Genomic DNA, 20,946 nt, shown 5'->3' with positions numbered 1-20,946 from the left:
GAGGATTGGCAACAGATGTTAGCTCAAGGCTAATCTTCCACGCCAAAAAAAAAAAATTGAGAAGTGTTTACTATTAAGAAGATTTATTTTAATGTAAGAATATAGCAATCATTTTAGATAAATTGGGAGCAGAGTCACAAAAGACTCACTCCTAACTTAGACTTTGGCTTAGGTAACAGAAATGATCATTTTAATACTTCATTTGTATTCTCATAAAGAAAGGAGGTAGTATGAACTATTTCTCTATAGTTTCTATTCCACAATGATGTTAACAAACCATTAACCACTTTAAAAGGCAAGGAAAATCAGATTAATGAGAGGTAGTCTTAAATATGGTGCTTGAATCAAAAACTATTTGTATTCCTGGAATAGTCTACACTGTGTATAGGAATAAACCATTCTCGGAAATTTAACTTGGCTAAAACATACTCCTCTAAAGAAGAAAAACAACTCTATTTCCTGACACCTAACTTCTACTGCATATAATCAGTAAAACTGCCCCCCTGAGTACAGTTAACGAGCAAACGCTCTGAACGACAAGGCTGGCCTTGGGCAAAACAGTCAAGAGACAGCAATCCCCATGCTACCACCCCTAGCTTCTCCCATTTCGTAATGTATAACGCAATCTTTCTTCTCAGACGAGATTTTAGCAGAGAAGTTCTAGAGGCAATTCCTTCAGTCCAAGAGAAATAAGACGATGAACAATGTGAACCATCAGGGCAGATCACATCCACACAGCGCCTTGACCTCCTCAACTCCAGCGACCCTCATCTCCGCTCCACTTCTGGCCCCCATTCTCGTGGCCACACCACAGGGTTTTTAGCATGACAGGAGACTCCAATCCCTTTGACCCTTCTCTTTTCTCTAAGCCCTCAGATCCCTCCTGGCCTCAGTTCCCTCCCTGGCTGGTTGACATCTGGGTAACTCTCCTGAAGCATTCCTGCGCCCTGACTTTGTCCCCACGCACCACAGCCTGTCTTCTCCGCTCACCTCAGGAGCTGAGTGCTCCTCCTAAAAAAATACCACAGCCATGCCAATGGGTGTCACCACATTCTCCTGGCCTCCAACTCACATGCCCCCTTAACAAAAACAATCCGCCCACTTGTCCCTTGTGTGGCAATAGAGCACAAAGATTAAGGAGGCTGGCTTCAGTGTCAGAAAAAGCCTGGATCCCTCATTTACTACCTCTGTCACCTTTGGCAAGGTACTTAACCTCTTTAAAACTATTTCCTGTTCCATAAAATGGGGATAATAGTAACTATCTCGTAGGGTCACTGTGACGATTGAATGAGATAGTAAAGTACTTAGAATAGGGCCTGGTACACAGCAAGGGCTCAATAAATGTTTTTGCTGTTATTCTCTCCAATAATTTTTTTCCAAACCCTTTAATCAACACTCTTAAAATTACCCTCTACATGTATTCCTCCTCACCATCAACAATTAATTTTGCCTCCCACTTATCAAGAAAGTTGAGGCTACCCGGCTTGAAATACCTTCATTCCTTGCCAACCTCTTACGAAGTTCTATTTGCTCCCGTTTTTCCCTCTTCGCCACTGGTCTCAACCCTAAACCTACCTGTGCTCTGAGCCTGTCTGCCTGGACACTGCTCCATCAATCATTCTCTAGCTCTAAGAGTTTCAGGCCCTTCCTCTCTCTTTTTCAAGATCTCCCTTTAACCCTCCCTTTAACTTAAATCTCACCCCTCAACAATGTGGGAGATCAAGATTTGGCCACCCTGAAATATATCTCTTTACCTTGATTGTTTTCTCTGACGGACATTTGACCTCCCCCACTAACTGCCTAAGGAATTTGACACAGTAAGTCCTTCCTGGAACAGATATATCTGATCGCTGTAATATAATGTAAAATAGATGTTACAATAGGAAAGCCACCAACAAGGGCATCTTATCAGAAGTTCTGTCTCTGGCCACATTCTCTGGATGGCCCTGTGAGGAGGTGCCAGACAAACATTTACATTTATAAGGGAAATCTCCATTTGTAAAGGTATCTCCCTCTCTGTATTGGGAAGAGGGGGGATGACCTCATTTCTAGAAACTTATCAATGTGGAAAGTGAGGCCTTAAATCTGCATAATAACCTGACTCTTGTTTACAGTGCTTTAGTGGTAATCTCCTGTAACTGACTCCCCCGACCCCCAACATCCTCCTTTGTCGTTGGCTGAACATGGTATTTAAGACCGAATTTCTGCTATTGTGTTGAGAAACGCAGTGTCCCTACTTTCTCCCACGTATACATGTTATTAAACTTGGTATTATTTTCTCCTGCTAACCTGTCTTGTTAATTATTTGGCCAGCCATAAGAACCTTAAGGGAAGGGGCAGAGGGGGATTCTCCCTCTTCCCCCACAACAACAAATAATTCCTAAAACACACATACGACACTATCCTGTAAATGCTGCCTTCTCTTCTTTCCTTCTCAGACAAGCTTGTAGAGAGAGAGTCCACAAGCTGTCTCCACTTCCTCACCTCTCACTCACTCTTCACCTAAGAAAACATCATTTCCGCCCCTACGTCCACCCCTACCTCCCAAACACCACCAGGCATAGGTCTCCAAAGACCACCAAGTTGTCAAATCCAGCGGACACCTCTCGGTCCTCCTTCTGGACCTCTGTGCTACACCCGACACTACTGGTCATTTATTCCCTGCTTCTCTCTTGGCTTCTCTGGGCTTCTCTCTCCTGTTCACTGTCTCTGAATGTTTTCTCTCACACCTCAGTGGGCAGCTCCTCCTTGGCAGACCTTTTGGCTCGCTGCTTTTCAACCATTATAGGCTATCCTCGGCAGTCTCATGGACCCTACAGTTTATCTACCACATGTACACTGACCACCAACAAATCTGCTTGTTTCCCCCAGATCTCTCCCTCAAATTGCAGACCTGCATACCTAACTGCAGGCTGAACACACCCAGAGACCTCAAAGTCTCCATGGGCAAAACTTACCTCATTAGTCTTCCACCATTCCAAACCTGCACAAATGGCAGGTATCCATTCAACCACCCACGCCAGAAACCTGAAATTAACCCAGACTTTTCTCTCTCCTCCCTTCAATAACTGTTCACTGGGCAAAACTGAAGAGCATGACAAATTGACTGGACGGAAGGGTAACTGAAATGGATCTTCAACAATAAGCAGAACTGAATGTGTAGAAATGGGGGCAAAGGCCTTCCCACGTGCACATGGACACATACACACAGACACCACATTAAGGTAATTCAGGGACAGGAGGTAGGTTCATGTAAGTGCAGAGTGGGAGAAGGTGTGAAAGACAGGCTAAAATGAGAGGCTAGCCCTAGTCACGAAGACCTGTGATGTGACGTGAAATGTTCATTGTTTTGACTCCACTGCTTCCTTCCTCTCTAAATACAGAAATCCTGTTCCCCCTGCCAACACTTTATTAGGAACGGGTACCTGCCCAAACCTGGCCAACAAGATGTGAGAGGAACACTGCCAGAGGCATTTCTAAGAACATTTTCCTTGTTCTGAAAAGGGACTTTCTTCCTCTGGCTATCATCCTGTGTGGCTGTGGCGCCTGAGACGGCTGCACTCATCTGGCCAATAGCCTGAGAGTTAATCCCACTCACAGGCAGGGCAGAGCTAAGAAAAATACAGAGAAATGGTGCTGGAGGCTTGACGTTCCCCACATAGAGCCTGCCCTACCCCTGGGCCTGTCCTACTTCTAGATTATGCATTATTAAGATAATAAATCTCCTTATTGTTTAAAATAAGAGGAGGAGGATACAAGGATCGGTCAGGTATAGAAAACCCTGGGTTAAAAACAGTTAAACAGGTTCCTTTACTGTAGGATTTCTCAGGATGTTAACATAAAAACGCATAAGTTGGGCCCGCCCTGTGGCTTAGTGGTTAAGTGCGCGCGCTCCGCTGCTGGCGGCCCAGGTTCGGATCCTGGGCATGCACCAACGCACCACTTCTCCGGCCATGCTGAGGCCGCGTCCCACGTGCAGCAACTAGAAGGATGCGCAACTATGACATACAACTATCTACTGGGGCTTTGGGGGAAAAATAAATAAATAAATAAAATTATTTAAAAAAAAAAAAAAACGCATAAGCGTCAAGAACTTAGTTTTTTGAAATTTGTGACCACCAAGCCTCTCATCCTGCCTCTTTGTTTTTGCAGTGTACCTAAAAGCATCTCCCAGAATTAAGTGGTTATGGATAATAGTTTAGAAAACTCTGATTTTTACCAGAAGAGATGAACAGAGTATATGACTGACTATTATGGTACAGATAGTGATGACAGAGTAACACAGGCACAGAAAAAGTGCTGTAAGAATCCAAAGGGATTGCTGTCCTTCTATGAGGTTCTCACTCAGAAGGGCAGATGGGTTTCACGTTATGTGCCAACTCCAGTAAATGTTTAGTGGCTGCCTGGAATGCTATGTTGAAAGGGACTCTGAGGCCTCATCCAGATTCAGTAGGAAAAAAAACAGCTTCACTTGATTAATAATGATTGTCATGAACATAGAAGGGGCAGTTGTGACATCATTCTAGTTCATTCTGAGACCTCTAAAGTGACACTAATTCCTAAACAGATCTTAGAACCATTCCAAAGACTAAAGTGTTTTTAAACCTGAATCAGGGGGCCAGCCTGGTGGCGCAAGTGGTTAAATGCCCGTGCTCCACTGCGGTGGCCCGGGGTTAGCCAGTTCGGATCCCCGGCGCGCACTGACGCACTGCTTGACAAGCCATGCTGTGGCAGCATCCCGTATAAGGTGGAGGAAGATAGGCATGGATGTTAGCCCATGGCCAGTCTTCCTCAGCAAAAAGAGGAGGATTGGCAGATGTTAGCTCAGGGCCAAGCTTCCTCACCAAAAAAAAAAAAAAAAATCCTGAATCAGGCCAGACTAATCTTTAATAATTAAAAAGGCAATAAAGTGGTTAAGTGTATAGGATCCAGAGTAAGAGACCTGGGTTTAATTCTTCATTCTTCCACTTGCTACGGAGCCTGGGCATACTATTTAGCCTCTCTATACCTCAGTTTTCCCATCTATAAAATGAGATTAACAGTCCCTACCTCTCACAGTAGCTGTAAAAATTAAACTGGGTAATGCATACATGCAACCGCACAGAGTAAGTGCAATAAATATTAAGTTTAGCTATAACAGTTACTAAGGTGTTCACTTTATGACACTCACATTATGACTCCTGTAGTATACGTATTTGTCCACTGTATTCACAGCCATGCATTAGAGTAAAATGAATCAACCTGAGGCCATAGAAACCACTCCCTGAACCTATTAACAATGCCAATACAGGTTAGGATAAGCAAATGGTAGAGATTATCACAAATCACTGTTCAAAATAAGCGTTACTTGCCTTTAAGACAACATATAGAGTATACATACCTAACTACTGGGTGAGATTATTCTCTATAAAAGATCTTATACATATTTTTTCCAGACCTCTCCATAGAAAAGGCCAAGAAACAAGGAGCAAACCAATAGCAATGAGCCTCTCTAACACCTAGAATGAGGTGCCATGCTCCCCACCCCTCCCCCACCCTGGGACACGGGACTTGCAGCGCTAAAACCAAGACCCTTCTGGGCAAACCAGGATGGCTGGTCATCCTACAAATAAATGGGGCAGGTGAAGTCCAAACAGCTGGGTCTGGGTCTGCTGTGCTGCTCAAAGCTGAGGCAGAATGAGTTCTTGAAATACCATTTCCCATTAAAAGAGCTATTTTTGGAGAAACGGCTAATTCCAGGTGTGAGCAGAAAACGCTCAAAATGAACCTCAAATATCGTGCTATACGAGATAGCAAGAAAACTCTCAAAAAGTAGTAGGGTCATATCAAAAGGACTCAGGAGCCGACTTGAAAAGGGTCCCACTGGCCAAAGAAGAGATTATATAAGCTTCAAAAAAGATAATAATTACAACTGATTGAAACCCATCAAATATGTTCAAATCCATGACTTAGTAGTTTTTTTTTTTTAAAACGCCTAACTAGTTGGCCACCTTCAGAGGATGGAAAACCAACTCATTATCTTGGAAACTGATAATGGGAAAGAATCTAGCATTTATCCTGCTTTCCTACATGAACTGTAACACTATGTAACCAAACAGTAGATGAGGGAAAAGTTTCTTTTAAAAAAATATTCAGGGGCTAGCCCTGTGGCCTAGTGGTTGAGTTCATGCATTCTACTTCGGCGGCCCGACTTCACAGGTTTGGATTCCGGGTGTGGACCTACACCACTCATCAGCCATGCTATGGCAGCAACCCACATACAAAATAGAGGAAGACGGGCACAGACGTTAGCTCAGGGTGAATCTTCCTCGAGCAAAAAGAGGAAGATTGGCAACAGATGTTAGCTCTGGGACGATCTTCCTCAGCAAAGAAAAAAAAAGTATTCAAACCAATAAATGAAAAATAAATGACAGAATTAAAACATCACCATTTTATCGCCACCAACAAATTAATGGATCTAGGTACTGAGTACCAACAGTTACTAATATAACAAAAAAGAAGACAATCAGATATTATGTGCCTCCTGATGAAAGGTCACACCACCACCGACTGTCCTGCCAAATGGATCAAACTCGAGTTTGATCAAGCCTCTGGATCCAGCTGCCAATTTGCAGGACATACAAAGGAGAGAGAAACATGCTGAACTGCATCATTCACATGCAATCAGCAAAATCCAGACTATAGGACACTGTACAAGATAAATGCTCCAGGGTCTTCAACAGGAAATGGATAAGAGAGGAAACATTTTTTAAACGCGCAAGACTAAATTATAATGTCCAAGCATGTTCGAGTGATAAAATTATAATGACATGCAAGGAAGTGATTCCTATAAAGTCAAGATGGGGTTCCTGAGGTGGAAGGGAAAGGACTGACATTAGGGTGGAGATCTAGAGGGGCTTCTAGGGTTTTTGGAAGTTACAAGGGTATTCTCTTTATAATCATTCATCCAACTACATTTATTTGGTGTGATTTTCTGAATCTGCATTTTTTATTTTCTAATTAAAGTTTTTTAAAAAAGTAAAAGTGTAAAATCTATCATTTAACATCCTCTATATTCAAAGCACTTCTACAAATACTGGTATTTGTATTTTCAAATACTATCATATTGTTCCAAATAACTCTTGAAGGTATTTATTATTTCCATTTTTCAGATAAAGAGACTGAGGCTTAGAAATCTTAAGCAAATTGCCCACAGTCACAGAGTTACTAGGGCAGAGCCATGATTCAAATTCTGACAACTGACCAACTTCAAAACCACTCTCTTCACGCCCATGCTCTATAGATTCCCAGTCGTTCACTCAAGAATTATTTATTGCTTACCTACTAAACCATGCTAGGTGCTAAAGACAAACAGGGGAGTTTCTGTCTTCATGGAATTCATGGGTTAATGCAAAAGACAGACAAGGAATCAGCCAAGTGAGTATAAAATTACAGTTGTGGTAAGTACGATGAAGGAAAAATATATGGTGCCATGAGAACATACACAGTTGGAAGACAGGGAAAGCTGCTCCGCAAGTGATGACTGAAGTCTGAGAAACAGAAATTAACGAGGTAAGAGGACAGAGGGGTGCTCCAGGCAGAGGAAGCAACATACCAAGTCGCCACCTCCAGAGGGAGGTTGGCACTTTGAGGACTAAGGATGCAGCCCGAGGAGGGAAGGTAATTATGACAGGAAATTAAGCTGGAGAGCTGGGAAGAACAGGCAGCTACTGATGGGCTTTAATTAAACATGTTGCTGAAGAGGGATCTGATTTGGTTTGCATTTTTAAAAGAATGAACTGAAGGAGGAGCCAACAGGGAGGCAGAGAGGGGGCGGCCCAGTGGCATAGTGGCTAAGTTTGCGTGCTCTGCTTCTTTGGCCCGGGGTTCACCGGTTTGGACCCCGGGGGGGGACCTACGCACCGCTCATTAGGCCACGCTGTAGCAGCGTCCCATATACAAAATAGAGGAAGATGGGCACAGATGTTAGCTCAGGGCTAATCTTCCTCAGCAAAACAAAACAAAACAAAACCAAAGGGTGCAGAGAGACTGGATAAGAGGCTATTGTAGTCACCTAGGTAGGACATGATGGTAGCTGGGACCAGGCAGGAGAGATGACAGGAAGTGGATGGATGCAAGGTGCTCAAAAGGTAAAAAGACAGGATTTGAAGGAAATGTCAAGAAGGACTCTTAATGGGCCGGCCCCATGGCTTAGCAGTTAAGTTCTCGCGCTCCACTGCTGGCGGCCTGGGTTCGGATCCCGGGCGCGCACCGACGCACCGCTTCTCCGGCCATGCTGAGGCCACGTCGCACATACAGCAACTAGAAGGATGTGCAGCTATGACATACAACTATGTACTGGGGCTTTGAGGGGAAAATAAACGAATAAATAAAATCTTTAAAAAAAAAAAAAAAAAAAGAAGGACTCTTAGGATTCCAGCTGGGGACTTGACTTTCAGAGATGCTAGTCACTGACATAAAGAACAATGGAGGAGGAATGGGGATACTTGAACTTGTGTTCCCGGCATCACTGAAAGCGCCAAGTGGAAATGTCAAGTTAAGCAGTGGAATAAATGAGTCCGAGGCCCAAAAAGCAATCTGAGCCTGAGTAATACATTCTAATCCTCAGTGTAGAGATGGTTTTTCTAGGGGCTCAAAGTGAGACTGCCTAAGAGTAAGATGATAAAAAAATGAGGCCTTGGGGCCGGCCCCAGCGTAGTGGTTAAGTGCGCGCTCCGCTGCTGGCAGCCTAGGTTTGGATCCCAGGCGCGCACCGATGCACCGCTTGTCAGGCCGTGCTGTGGCGGCGTCCCATATAAAGCAGAGGAAGATGGGCACAGATGTCAGCCTAGGGCCGGTCTTCCTCAGCAAAAAAGGAGGATTGGCATAGATATTAGCTCAGGACTGATCTTCCTCGGAAAAAAAAAAAAGAGAGAGACCTCAAGAATGACCAAAATTCAAATCTGGAAAACAAACCAACTTCCTGAGCTCTTCTAAGGGTGGAAATCTTAGAAACCTTTAGTAAAACAGGAAAAAAATCAGAAACAAAAAGAAGAGATCAACAACTCTGCCTCAAGAAAAACACACCGAAATTTCTGGAGTATTTAAGATGTTAATTTCACATCTATTAAGTTGACAGAACCTGCCTGCAGCCCTCAAGTGTACATGTGTACCAGCCTGACTTGCACAGGGGAGACAGGCCTTTGGGAGGTGACCTGTGTGTATGGGCTCGAAGTTGGAGACTAGAGAAAGCTTTGGAGCTAGGAGAGAAACCCCTAGCTTGACCCCAGGGGCTGTGACAAGCCAGGTAGAGAGAGGAACCACAGACAAGAGGGAAGGGGCTGTCTTCACAAGAGATGCCAACAGGGGCATAAGCTCCTCAGCTTCTATAACAAAATGAAAAAAAAATTATTTTCTTCCTTTTTGGTGAGGAAGATTGGCCCTGAGTTAATATGTATTGCCAATCTTCCTCTTTTTTTTTTTTTTGTGAGGAAGATCAGCCCTGAGCTAACATCCATGCTAATCCTTTTGTTTTGTTTTTTTTGCTGAGGAAGACCGCCTCTGAGCTCACATCCATTGCCAATCCTCCTCTTTTTCCCCAAAGCCCCCCAGTAGATAGTTGTGTGTCATAGTTCCACATTCTTCTAGTTGCTGTATGTGGGACGCGGCCTCAGCATGGCCGGACAAGCGGTGCATCGGTGCGCACCGGGGATCCAAACCCGGGCTGCCAGCAGCGGAGCGCGCGCACTTAACCGCTAAGCCACGGGGCTGGCCCAACCTTCCTCTTTTTTGCTAGAGGAAGACTGTCCCTGAGCTAACATCTGTGCCAATCTTCCTCTGTTTTGTATGTGGGACACCGCCACAGCACGGCTTGATGAGCAGTGTGTAGGTCCGTGCCCGGGATCCTAACCCACGCACCCAGGGCCACCCAAGGGCAGAGCATGTGAACTTAACCACTATGCCACTGGGCCAGCCCTAAGTGAAACAGTTTTTAAAAAGCATATGCAAGTGAGAGAAACAGGGCTACACTCTCAGCTTCTTTAAAGCACATAATGTGGCTGTGGCTCAGAAAAAAACATAGTGACCAAGCACTCCTAGATATCCAGCTTTGGGGGACTGAGACAGTAGTAGCCCAACAAGAAATGCGCTTTTTCAGAGGCTGGCAGTGCTGACGGCAGAGAAGCCTCTCAAATGTTTTGCGGGCATCAGGAATGAAGAACATAAGCGAGCTTATTCACAAATACAGGAGACACTGCCTGTGTACTTGCAGAAACGAGAGGGTGTGGGGTGAGGGCCCTGCAGGATGTCCTGCATGAGCAGACAGGAGCAAACAGCCATAAAATTTTAGTTACTACTATTAATGTAAACTCACTCATACAGACAGGTGGGTGAGAACTACAGAAATTCAGGTTACTTTAGAAATGAGGTTTTGTAAAAACTTACCTAATTTTCCAAGAGGCATATTCTACACTAAAATTGAAAGCTTATTAAATAGGTCCTGTGGCCTAAACAAGTTCATGTGTCTTATCCTAAAAATGCACAATTCATTCCTTTCTCCCCCTTGGCCTCAGAAGCGTTTTACTTGGAATTACTATACTCATTTTTCTTTACATCCAGCTCATGGCTATTCATACACAGAAACTCCAGGCTGGCTGACAAACGGAGCAGGACTGGCCAGAGCCCAGAGTAACTGGTAAGCACAGGCCAGCCCCAGAGACAAAGCAGGCACACCTTACACTCCTATCTACATGCTCCCAAAGCAGCACCTGCGCTGAGAAGCCCGCCAAAATACAACCAAACCCACTTGATTTTCTAGAAAGTTCTACCGTGTTTCAAGAAACTATATAAGCACATACTCAGGAGTAAAGCAGGGTGTAGAAATGAGTAACTGGACTGAAGCCCTCACAGGGGAGCCCAAGGGCTCCTATCTACCCCTGTCATGCCCACCCAACCAACCAACGCTGATTTGCAAAGTGACCTAACAGTGAAAGCTAAAAGCACAAGTTCCAAGTTTCCCAGGTTTTTTTTCTTTCAAAAGCAAAGCTACGATTTTTTTTTTTTTAAACAAACCAGCCAGTTTGTATGCCATCATTTTAATACTAATAGGCTTCCACAGACACTATTCATTTCTAAAGCCTGAAACCTCAGCACCAAACTTGCTGAGTCACCTTTTTAGTACAATTGTGTGCACCATTCTGACTACGAGGACTCATACATTTTAAGGAATCTAGGGCTCTTCCTACCTCCAAAATGATAAGGTTGGTAAAAGTATCCTAAGATATTTTTGAGAAGGCAATGTGCAATTACTAAGGTGACATCATAGCCTGCTCTCAAAACAAAAGCAGCTTAAGATGCAAGACAGTTAGAAATAAACCTCCTGGGCCGGCCCCGTGGCTTAGCAGTTAAGTGCGAGCGCTCCGCTACTGGCTGACCGGGTTCGGATCCCAGGCGAGCACCAACACACCGCTTCTGCGGCCATGCTGAGGCCTCGTCCCACATACAGCAACTAGAAGGATGTGCAGCTATGACGTACAACTATCTACTGGGGCTTTGGGGGAAAAAGTAAATAAATAAAGTTTAAAAAAAAAAAATTAAAAAAAAAAAAAAGAAATAAACCTCCTGGGAATGACCAGAATTTGGGCTCCAAGTAGAACATTCAAGTTGGGAGACTTCAGTCTTCACGTCTGTGAATAAACAGTGGGACCATTTGGTCTGAGGCTGAATTTACTGTTTAAAGAGAAATGTTAGGACAAGGACACTCTTGAGAAGATTCTTGAACCTACCTGCAATGGTAACTGATAATTAACATCAAAGGAAACCTCACTCACTCTTGAATTTATTGCCTTGTCTCCATTCACACAGCTTCATTAACTCTCACTTTTTATCACTGTAACTGCACAGTATTTCTCCTCAAGTCCATCCTGATCACATTTCCATTTCACATTTCTAAAGCCAGCTCTGATGCTGTGCTCAGGAAATGACAATAGCTGCCATGCCTACAGACTAAAATCCAATTCTGCTCTCTCTGTTGAGGACTTCTACAAGCTGACCAAAACTACCTTCCCAATCCAGCTTCTATGACTCATCTCATACACTCACTGGCAACTCAAATCCAAATAGTACATGTACTCTGTCTCTAAAACAGTTTGCTTGGTGTATTTTGGGTGTTTTTTCTTTTTGTACAAATTATGAAAATATACATTGCTTCTTTTAGACAGTTTTGCTAAATTCAAATACACACTTTCTTCATTTCTTAGGATACATTTGCTGGTTTTGATGCGCATGTTTTTATGGTCTAGGTTTAATCATGTGTTGCATCTTCCTACTTTGAATTTATCACTATCATATATAACTTCATCTTATGTTTACTAACCTTAAGGAATAGTTCCTTCATAAGAAAGATACAGAAAATAAGTAATTTTCCTTTATGTGTAATCACTGTTTATGTATCAAGAGATTATAGGTATCAAAAACTTCTTTTTGAATACATATTTGTATTTGCTTATATGTATATGTATAACATATATCTGGAAAAAAAACAACTAACAGCGGCTGCTATAGGGGAGATTCTTTTCACTGTATACCCTTTTATATGCCTTGATTTTTTTTTAAACCATGTGATTGTATAAGCTATGTAAAAAATTACATTTAAAAATTATGAATAGGGCCGGCCCTGTGGCTTGGTGGTTAAGTGCGCGCGCTGCGATGCTTGTGGCCCGGGTTCGGATCCCGGGTGCGCATCGAGGCACCACTTCTCCGTTCATCCTGAGGCCGAGTCCCACATACAGCAACTAGAAAGATGTGCAGCTACGACACACAACTATCCACTGGGGCTTTGGGGGGAAAAAATTAAAAAAAAAAAAAAAAAAAAAATCTTTAAAAAAAAAAAAATAAAAATTATGAATAGTATGAATCTAAAGTAAAACAACCTTTATACCACAGCAAGAGTTAGACAGGATCCTATGATTTAAGGAGTTCTCAAAAAGCCATCTTTCTCAAAAATATTTTCCACACTAGCCACCATGACTTAAATCTCCTAGTTAAAATGCAAAGAAATATTCTGAAGGCAGTTAAGTGTATTATGCCATTATCCATGATCAAATTATTGAGGCTTAGTTTATCACATTAGCATAATAAAAGAAAGTCACCAAGAGGCTGTGTATAGTTTCCCTAATTTCTGTTTCTTTTCCTTTTTCCCCTCAAGTAACTAAATTAAGTTTGTTTTACTCATAGAACTTTTCTATTAGTAAAAGAACTCATTTAGGAATTCCAGAAGTTCTACCCAGGCCAAGTGGCGCCATGGATTGCCAGTGTGAATGTTTTTACTGTCTTTATAAACATCTGCCCTCCCATCCAGTCCTATCAGCCTGATCTACTCAGCCTGAGGCAGGCAGGACAGGGAGGATCTTGTTCGTCTTTGAATCTTTCCCAACACTGAAAACAGTGCCAACCATTTCCAGAAAGCAATTATTCAAGCTCTCAGTGACACCTATTGCAAGGCTCTGACCCTTCTCTAGGAAACTGCAGTTGAAATTTCAAATCTAAAATGTCAAGTATCTAAAAAAGTGGGATACTGGGGCCGGCCCCGTGGCTTAGCGGTTAAGTGCACGCACTCCGCTGCTGGCGGCCCGGTTCGGATCCGGGGCGTGCACCGACGCACCGCTTCTCCGGCCATGCTGAGGCCGCGTCCCACATACAGCAACTAGAAGGATGTGCAGCTATGACATACAACTATCTCCTGGGGCTTTGGGGGGAAAAAATAAATAAATAAAATCTTTAAAAAAAAAAATAAAAAAGTGGGATACTTAAATGTGTTCTCATCTCAATAATCTATTCCTTCTGGCAAAATCCATGTACTGAGTGCCTACTGTGTGTCTGGCACTGGCACTCAGTCGCTAAAGAGGCAAAAAATTATCCAACAAGATCAGAATAGCATGGGCCGGCCCCGTGGCTTAGTGGTTAAGTGCGCGCGCTCCGCTGCTGGCGGCCCGGGTTCGGATCCCGGGCGCGCACCGACGCACCGCTTGTCCGGCCATGCTGAGGCCGTGTCCCACATACAGCAACTAGAAGGATGTGCAGCTGTGACATACAACTATCTACTGGGGCTTTGGGGGAAAAATAAATAAATAAATAAAATTTAAAAAATTAAAAAAAAAGATCAGAATAGCAGATACGTAGCAGATATTCAGCAAATGCTTATCAGATTTGATGAACTTCTTGAACTTTTCTATCTGCCTAAACTTAGAAAAGTCTTTCACTAACATTTTCGTCACATGGCAGGGGATTTTAGTTTCCCATAAGCTACTAAGCACCTGACTTTTGTGGACTTCTTATATCAGCCCTCCAGTCCTTATTAATTGCTTATTTATTTTTGAACTTATGAGACATAAATCAAGAAGTATCTAGTAAACTACAATGTAAAAAAGAAAAGAGAAAATCCAGACAAAGAAGCTATTCCCTCTTACCTTCCTATCATCAAAATGTCAGAAATAATTTTCCTTTTTGCCATTACAGGAAGATGCAATCTGTGTTGCCGGCCCAGTAATGGAAGTAAGTTTTCTAAACTATTGGTTCGCTTTTGCTGTACTTCTGTTCCTGTTGCCTCGGCTGGATCACGTGCTAGGGTCAGGTAACTGTGGCTAGTGAATCTGAGGCTGTTGGTCCAGGTGAGTTAACTGGCCTAGCACTACAAACTACAGCCTTAGACTAGGAACACCAACTGTGACAGCCTACTCAGCAAAGCTGGACTAACAACAGTCACGCCAGGAGCAGGCCAGCCCTAGAGCATCCCAGCTACAGTCTGCTGGCCTGCAATCAAGTCGGAGTTTTTCTCAAGTGGGGCTCAGATATGAACTGTCAAGACTTTAGCGTCAACCTTCCTGACCTTACACAAAAGCTTCTTTAATACCTGAAAATACCACTGGATATTATTTCTACCTGAGATGAAAATTATTTTTACTACTTTAATCAATAGTGATTCCCACCCAAGTAAAATCAAAATCCTTGCATATAGGAAATACCCAGTAGATAGCAGAATAATTAGTATTCTAATTGGAGGTGGAAAGCACTAAGTTAGTGACCACAAATGGATATAACTTTCTGCATTATCTTCAGCAAACACTTCTTGAGCTCCTAATAGGTGCAGGGTGTCAATCATGGGTCCTAACCACATGGAGCTGATAGCTGATAACATCACTGTGAAGCATACAGAAGCATTTAAACACTCCTAGACATAAAAACACCTTTTCCTTCTCAGTTCAGGATTCTCTAGTTGCCTACTTTTAACAGTGTATGCATTTTTCCTCTATAGAAATCCAAAAAGAAAAAAAAGAGGAAGAAAGGAAGGATGGACAGATAGAAGGATAGATCCCAATGTCTGGCTGACACGTCTGGCTGACACAGGAAGAACTCAAAATGTAGAACAATGAGGATTCTTTTCTTCACGCTGAATCAAAATTTCAGTGGTACAGTAGTCACTGTATCTTAAAAGGCACCTTTTGGCTCCTACTCAACAGCCTCCCCCTCCACATATGTTAGATGACCTGTGTGGTCCAACTCCTACCCTACCCCCACAGAACTGACAGATACTTTATACTATATCACATGCTCATGCTTCCATTCATAAAGAAGAGAACATTTAAAAAAAAAAAAAACCTTAAACACAAGTTACTGGAAATACAACACAACTAAAGGCACCAGTACTATAAAAATATATAATTTTATGCAAAAAACACGCATTTCAATTCCAAATAACATAACTTACAAAAGGAAATTTCCTAATATACTTGTTTTCTTTTTTTTTTTTAATAATTTTATTTATTTATTTTTTCCCCCAAAGCCCCAGTAGATAGTTGTATGTCATAGCTGCACATCCTTCTAGTTGCTGTATGTGGGATGCGGCCTCAGCATGGCCGGAGAAGCGGTGTGTTGGTGCACGACTGGGATCTGAACCCAGGCCGCCAGCAGCGGAGCGCGTGCACCTAACTGCTAAGCCACGGGGCCGGCCCTATACTTGTTTTCTTACTTAAGGCTATTATAAGAATCCAAGTTCAAAAAGAATGAGCAATAATCTACTTTCCTTAGATTGTACTTCACCTCTTCTATTACCTGAAATCTTCAGGTAGTATACATGAGAGATTACGTATGCTGCTTCCTTTTCTGCCACCTTTAAAGTACTATTTTCTCTAATTCCTCTACGAAACCATCTTTCTGGATGATAATCCAAGTTTTATCTACCCAGAGGTGCAAGTGAGCTGGGAGGTTTGGGGGAAAGTGTTTTCCTGGGAACAGAGTGGTACCTCACAACATGAGACTTCCAGGCCCTCAGAGGTGCACTGCAATACTATGGCTTTGACCCGGACCTCACCATCTAAACTTCCCGCCCCCACTTACTAGGCACTCTTGATCATTTATTTGGCTCTTAATCACTTTCTGTTTCACAAGCATTCATCCCTACCCAAAAGTATCTCACTTATTTATTTTCTGATCCCCCGGAAGAATATAATCCCCAGAGAGCAGAGCTTTGGTGTGTCATGTTGATTCAACTCCAGCTTCCACAATAGTACCTGGCTCATACAGAATACTCGATAAATCGTACTGAACGAATTATAACTTCTCACACTACTCTAAAGACTTGGAACATCTTCTATAGACCAATAAACCAACTAGTAAAATCCTGGGGTCCTTATTTTTTTACCACTGTAGAGAAAAAGAGGAAAAACACACCTGCTCATCAACTCCTGCTAAATTAGACATGAAAAAGACAGCTAAGTGGCGGTGTTTAAGAGAAATAAACATTACTAATTTTTGAAACTACTTATGAAAACAGAAGTTCCTCTTCCCCAATATACTGAATTGCTAATCAACTTGCAGGGTGAGGATGCCTGACTCCATTAACCTACAACCCTTCAGCCATTATCTCAGCGCTGCATTCTGAACCGACAGACTCAGGAAAGGGTGATTTTTGGTGAAGAGTGTGATGATTTTTACAAAGGAGTAAGCAGGTCATATCATAAGCAAATACCAAATCCAGGGGGTAATGGTCCCCCTAACAAACAGTCTTAGGAATTTGAGCCATTCCCCTTACCCCAAAGGCCTTGGGCAATTTCAGTTTAATGACAGTATCATTCAGTCAAGCAGTGAGTGTCAGGCTAAGACAGAATCAAGTTTCATTTAAAGGGTTATGAGACCGAAGCCGGGAGGTAGAGAAAGTAGTGGTTTGCCAGTAAGGAAGAGAAGAGCCCATTTAAAATACTGTTCTTTCCTGTATTTCCTAACCTCCGCCCCACTGTCCCATACCTCACTGAAGATCGCCTTCCTTTTGCTGCAAACTACAGACAGCGATTTCTGGCACCGGGACTGCGTTACTTATCAACATGGTGGAAGACGGGATGGCGTGGTAAAAAGTGTACACAGGCTTGGGTCCTTGCGGGGTGGGGGTGACCTAAGCCAAGTTAGCCTCTCGAGGCCAAGTTTCCTCATCTGTAAATGGTCACAAAGTTACCTCCCACAGAGAATGGCTAAAAGAACCAAAGATAAGCACCAATACAGGGTGCAGCGCCTGCGTTCCGTGAATGCTGTGTTCCCCTTCCTTCCACTCGCCGGCTGCAGAGCAACATCGAGGCTGTGGCATGATTATTCGACTATCAAGGTTGTGACCGAGGATGGTGGTGGAGCAACTACCCAGCTAAGAGCGCGCATCTGGGCCGGCCCCGCGCAGCCCCGAGCCCGCCCCCCGCGGGAGGCCGAGGGAGCGCTCGCATCCACCCGCGGGCCCACAAACCCCAGCCCCGTTTCTCTCGGGCTTCCCGCTTCGAGGCGGGGAGGCCGGGCCACGCGGCGACCCCCCGGGTCTCGGGAGCGGGCGCTGGCCCCGGAAGCGGGGAGGGCCGCGCCGAGGCCGCGGGCGCGCGAGGCGGCGGGGGGACCGGTACTTACCCCCGGCCCGCGGCGGGCGGCCAGCCGACTCCAGGCGGCGGCAAAGTCGGGCGGCGGGGCTCGCGGGCTCCGGCAGACGAGGGCGCACAGGGTCCCCAGCAGGAAGGCGGCCGCCGCGCAGCCCAGGTACAGGCTGAGCCGGAGCAGGACGGTGCACGGCCCCGCGCCTCCCGCCGCCGGCCAGCAGCCGGGCCCCAGGCAGGAGAGGGACACGGCGGCGAGTGCGGCCACGGCCACCGGCACCCGCCAGCTCCCGCCGCCACCCGGGGCCGCCGCGTCCTCCCGGGGCTCCGGCCGCCGCTCGCCCGGGGCGCCCGGGGCAGGGCTGAGGCCGGCGCCGCTGCTGTCGGTGGCATCGGGGTGCATGCTGCTTCCTGTGCCGCTAAGGACAGGCACATCTCCTGCCCTGCTGTCCCCCGGCGCTGCCCTGGACGGTGGCCTCTGCGCGGCGCCCCCTGCCCTCGCCGCTCCCGCCGCCGCCGCTCCGGAGGCAGAGGCAGTCCGCGCTCATGCCCTCGCCGGCGGCCCTCCGGGGGAACGGCTCCAACAGACGCCGCCGAGCTCCTCTCGGCGCCCCCTCAGCGCCGCCACCCGGCGCCCGGCCCGCAGCTGCCCGGCGGGCGCGCCCAGGTAGCCGGACCGTGTTGTGACTTCAGCTGGGAGAAGCCCGAGGCGGAGCGGGAGCGGGAGCGGGGGCGGCCCCGAAGTGCGTGTCAGGCGGGGGGCGGAGAGCCAGGCGGCCGCTGAGTGACAGCTGGGACCCGCCCACCCGCGGCGCGGGGGAGGGGTCGGACCCGCTGCTCCCCGGGGGGGAGGGGGCGCCACCAATCGCCGCGAAAACCGCTCGGTCCTGCGCTCCCCTGCCCTTCCCCTCCCCCCAGGGTACCGTCTGTTGATGGAAAATTTTGCCGCAGGTGTCAGGAGCGATTGTAATTCTCGAGCTCAGGTGATCCCTTAATCCTCGCTCTCCGCTCAGCACTGGCAAGTAACCTCCTCGCGTGCTTACAGCCCCCCACATTTCCGCCTTGTTTTCACCTGCTATTTAAATAGGCAACCATTCCAGATCCTCACTTGAACACAGTTCCCCTACCAACCTTCCCTCTTCCACCCAGCCGCCTCAGGGAAGGAGTCAAGACAAATGTGGAGGAGTAAATGAAGCTTGCAATTCCTAGTGTGAAGCCCAGAGAAGTCAGCCTGGTGCCAAAGGGTATACTCAGCTGCCATAATCACTTTGGCTCCAAGTCCCTGTATTTTTGTTGCCAACGATTCAGTACAAATGCTATTACCCACGCGAGTGAATGGTCCAAATAATTTTTAGAGGACATATTTTGCTCTTCTCCTATGGTGGTCCTAGCGTTAATATACAGATGATACTTGCTGAGAAGATGCCAATATGCTAGATAAATACTAGTAATTACTACTAGGACTAATAAAGCAGCAGATTTGTATCTTTAATGGATAAAGGAATTCTGAAGGAAATGAAGGAATTCTAAAGAGATTAATGATTATTTAAAAGAGGAGTGATGAGTAGAGAGGGCAAATCAAAATTAGAGGAAGAAAGGGAAGGAGAGGTAAAGAGACGAGAGAAGCAGTGAAAAATAAAGATAAGTATATGGGAAACATTTAAAAGCAATTTCAACAGTTTAAACGAACTACTGTTTTCCCATAAATTAAGTTATATCCTGCTTCCCAGGGAGCATAGTTAAGAAAAATAAGCATTAATATATATTTTCAAATACTGTGACTATACTGTTTTTCTATAAAGAATCATCTGTATCATTTCAACAAAGAAAAAAAATCAACATTCATATGATGTAAACTAAAATATTTAGTGGATATTTATTCTTTTAAAACAAAGTATTAGGGCCGGCCCGTGGCTTAGTGGTTAAGTGCGCGAGCTCCACTGCTGGCAGCCGGGATTTGGATCCCGGGCGCGCACTGATGCACCGCTTGTCCAGCCATGCTGAGGCCGAGTCCCACATACAGCAACTAGAAGGATGTGCAGCTATGACATACAACTATCTACTGGGGCTTTGGGGGGGGCAGATTAAAACAAAGTATTATCCAAGAGGTTATTATTCAAAAGAAGAAATACTGATGCCCATAGACATACACAGCCCACCTGTGTATTCATGTCTTCATGATAAATTTCATTTCATGGAATGGCATGGATTTCAAGTGGGAGATGAAGTAAGAGATCTAAAAAAATTATCCCTAACATTTAGCTCTAACTAAACAGTATAGAAATGAATTATTTTATGTATCTATATAAAAACAAATGTATTCACATTTGTCATTTTAAAAAGTTGTTTTTCACATTAATTAGTATTCATGGGACACTTTATTCTTACACTTTTGTAAGTAAAGACAAGGAGATAATGAGTGCCTTATGCCAGATGTGACTTGGCCATGCATAGGTGATGACAGGTGAAAACCTCAAAGGAAGTTATGATCTTCCTGTTCCTGCCTTCTTCCTTTTTTTAAAAAAATAAAAATAGTTAATAATCATCCCACTGGGGCTTCTCAAAGTGTACCCTGCAAATCCAACTTATTTCAAATAAAGCATGGTAGCTGGTTATTACCAATAATCATAACTATATTTTTTGATCATTTACGTGCCAGGGACTGTGTGCTGAGAGCTTTATATACATTTTCCAACTTAAACCCATAGCTGACAATAATAGTAACTAATTGAGCACTTACTGTGTGCCAGATACTGTTTTAAGCAGTAGACATGCTTCATTTAATCTTCACAACAACCATGATAATGGTATCTCCATCAACACAAAAGGAGACTGAGGCACAGAAGGTAAAATAACTTGCTCAATGTTACAAAGCTAATATCAGAGCTAGGATTTGGTTATCACCCCACGAGGTCTGGCTTTAGAGCTTGTGCATTTAACCACTATGCCATAGTGCTTCCTAAAAATTCTGTCATTTAGTCATCCCATATTACAGAGGGGAAAAAACAGGATTTAAATCCATGAACTTAAAAGTGTTGAGTTTTGTTTCGAGTATAGCTCGTATCTT

The 20,946-nt window shown here is 44.5% G+C and overlaps 1 protein-coding gene across 4 annotated transcripts in view; it reads right to left on the bottom strand.

Moving 5' to 3' along the window:
* The window catches only part of SNX25 (sorting nexin 25), a 129,803-nt gene extending 111,236 nt beyond the window's left edge, over positions 1-18,567 (bottom strand). The window contains exon 1 of one of the 4 annotated variants that reach the window (XM_087418360.1): positions 17,917-18,567. In XM_087418360.1, coding sequence (XP_087274486.1) covers positions 17,917-18,282 — 366 coding nt within the window. In that variant the 5' untranslated portion in view covers positions 18,283-18,567. Of the gene's footprint in view, positions 1-1,493; positions 1,515-17,521; positions 17,627-17,916 lie in introns of those variants that run through there. The other 3 variants (XM_087418361.1, XM_087418362.1, XM_087418363.1) reach the window with 3 other exon arrangements.
* Between the last annotated feature and the right edge of the window lie 2,379 nt (positions 18,568-20,946).

This window comes from Ceratotherium simum, chromosome 28, assembly GCF_057802395.1.
Source record: "Ceratotherium simum simum isolate JZ-2026a chromosome 28, ASM5780239v1, whole genome shotgun sequence".
NCBI classification, from domain to species: Eukaryota; Metazoa; Chordata; class Mammalia; order Perissodactyla; family Rhinocerotidae; genus Ceratotherium; species Ceratotherium simum.
This window is presented reverse-complemented; position numbering and strand designations above follow the sequence as displayed.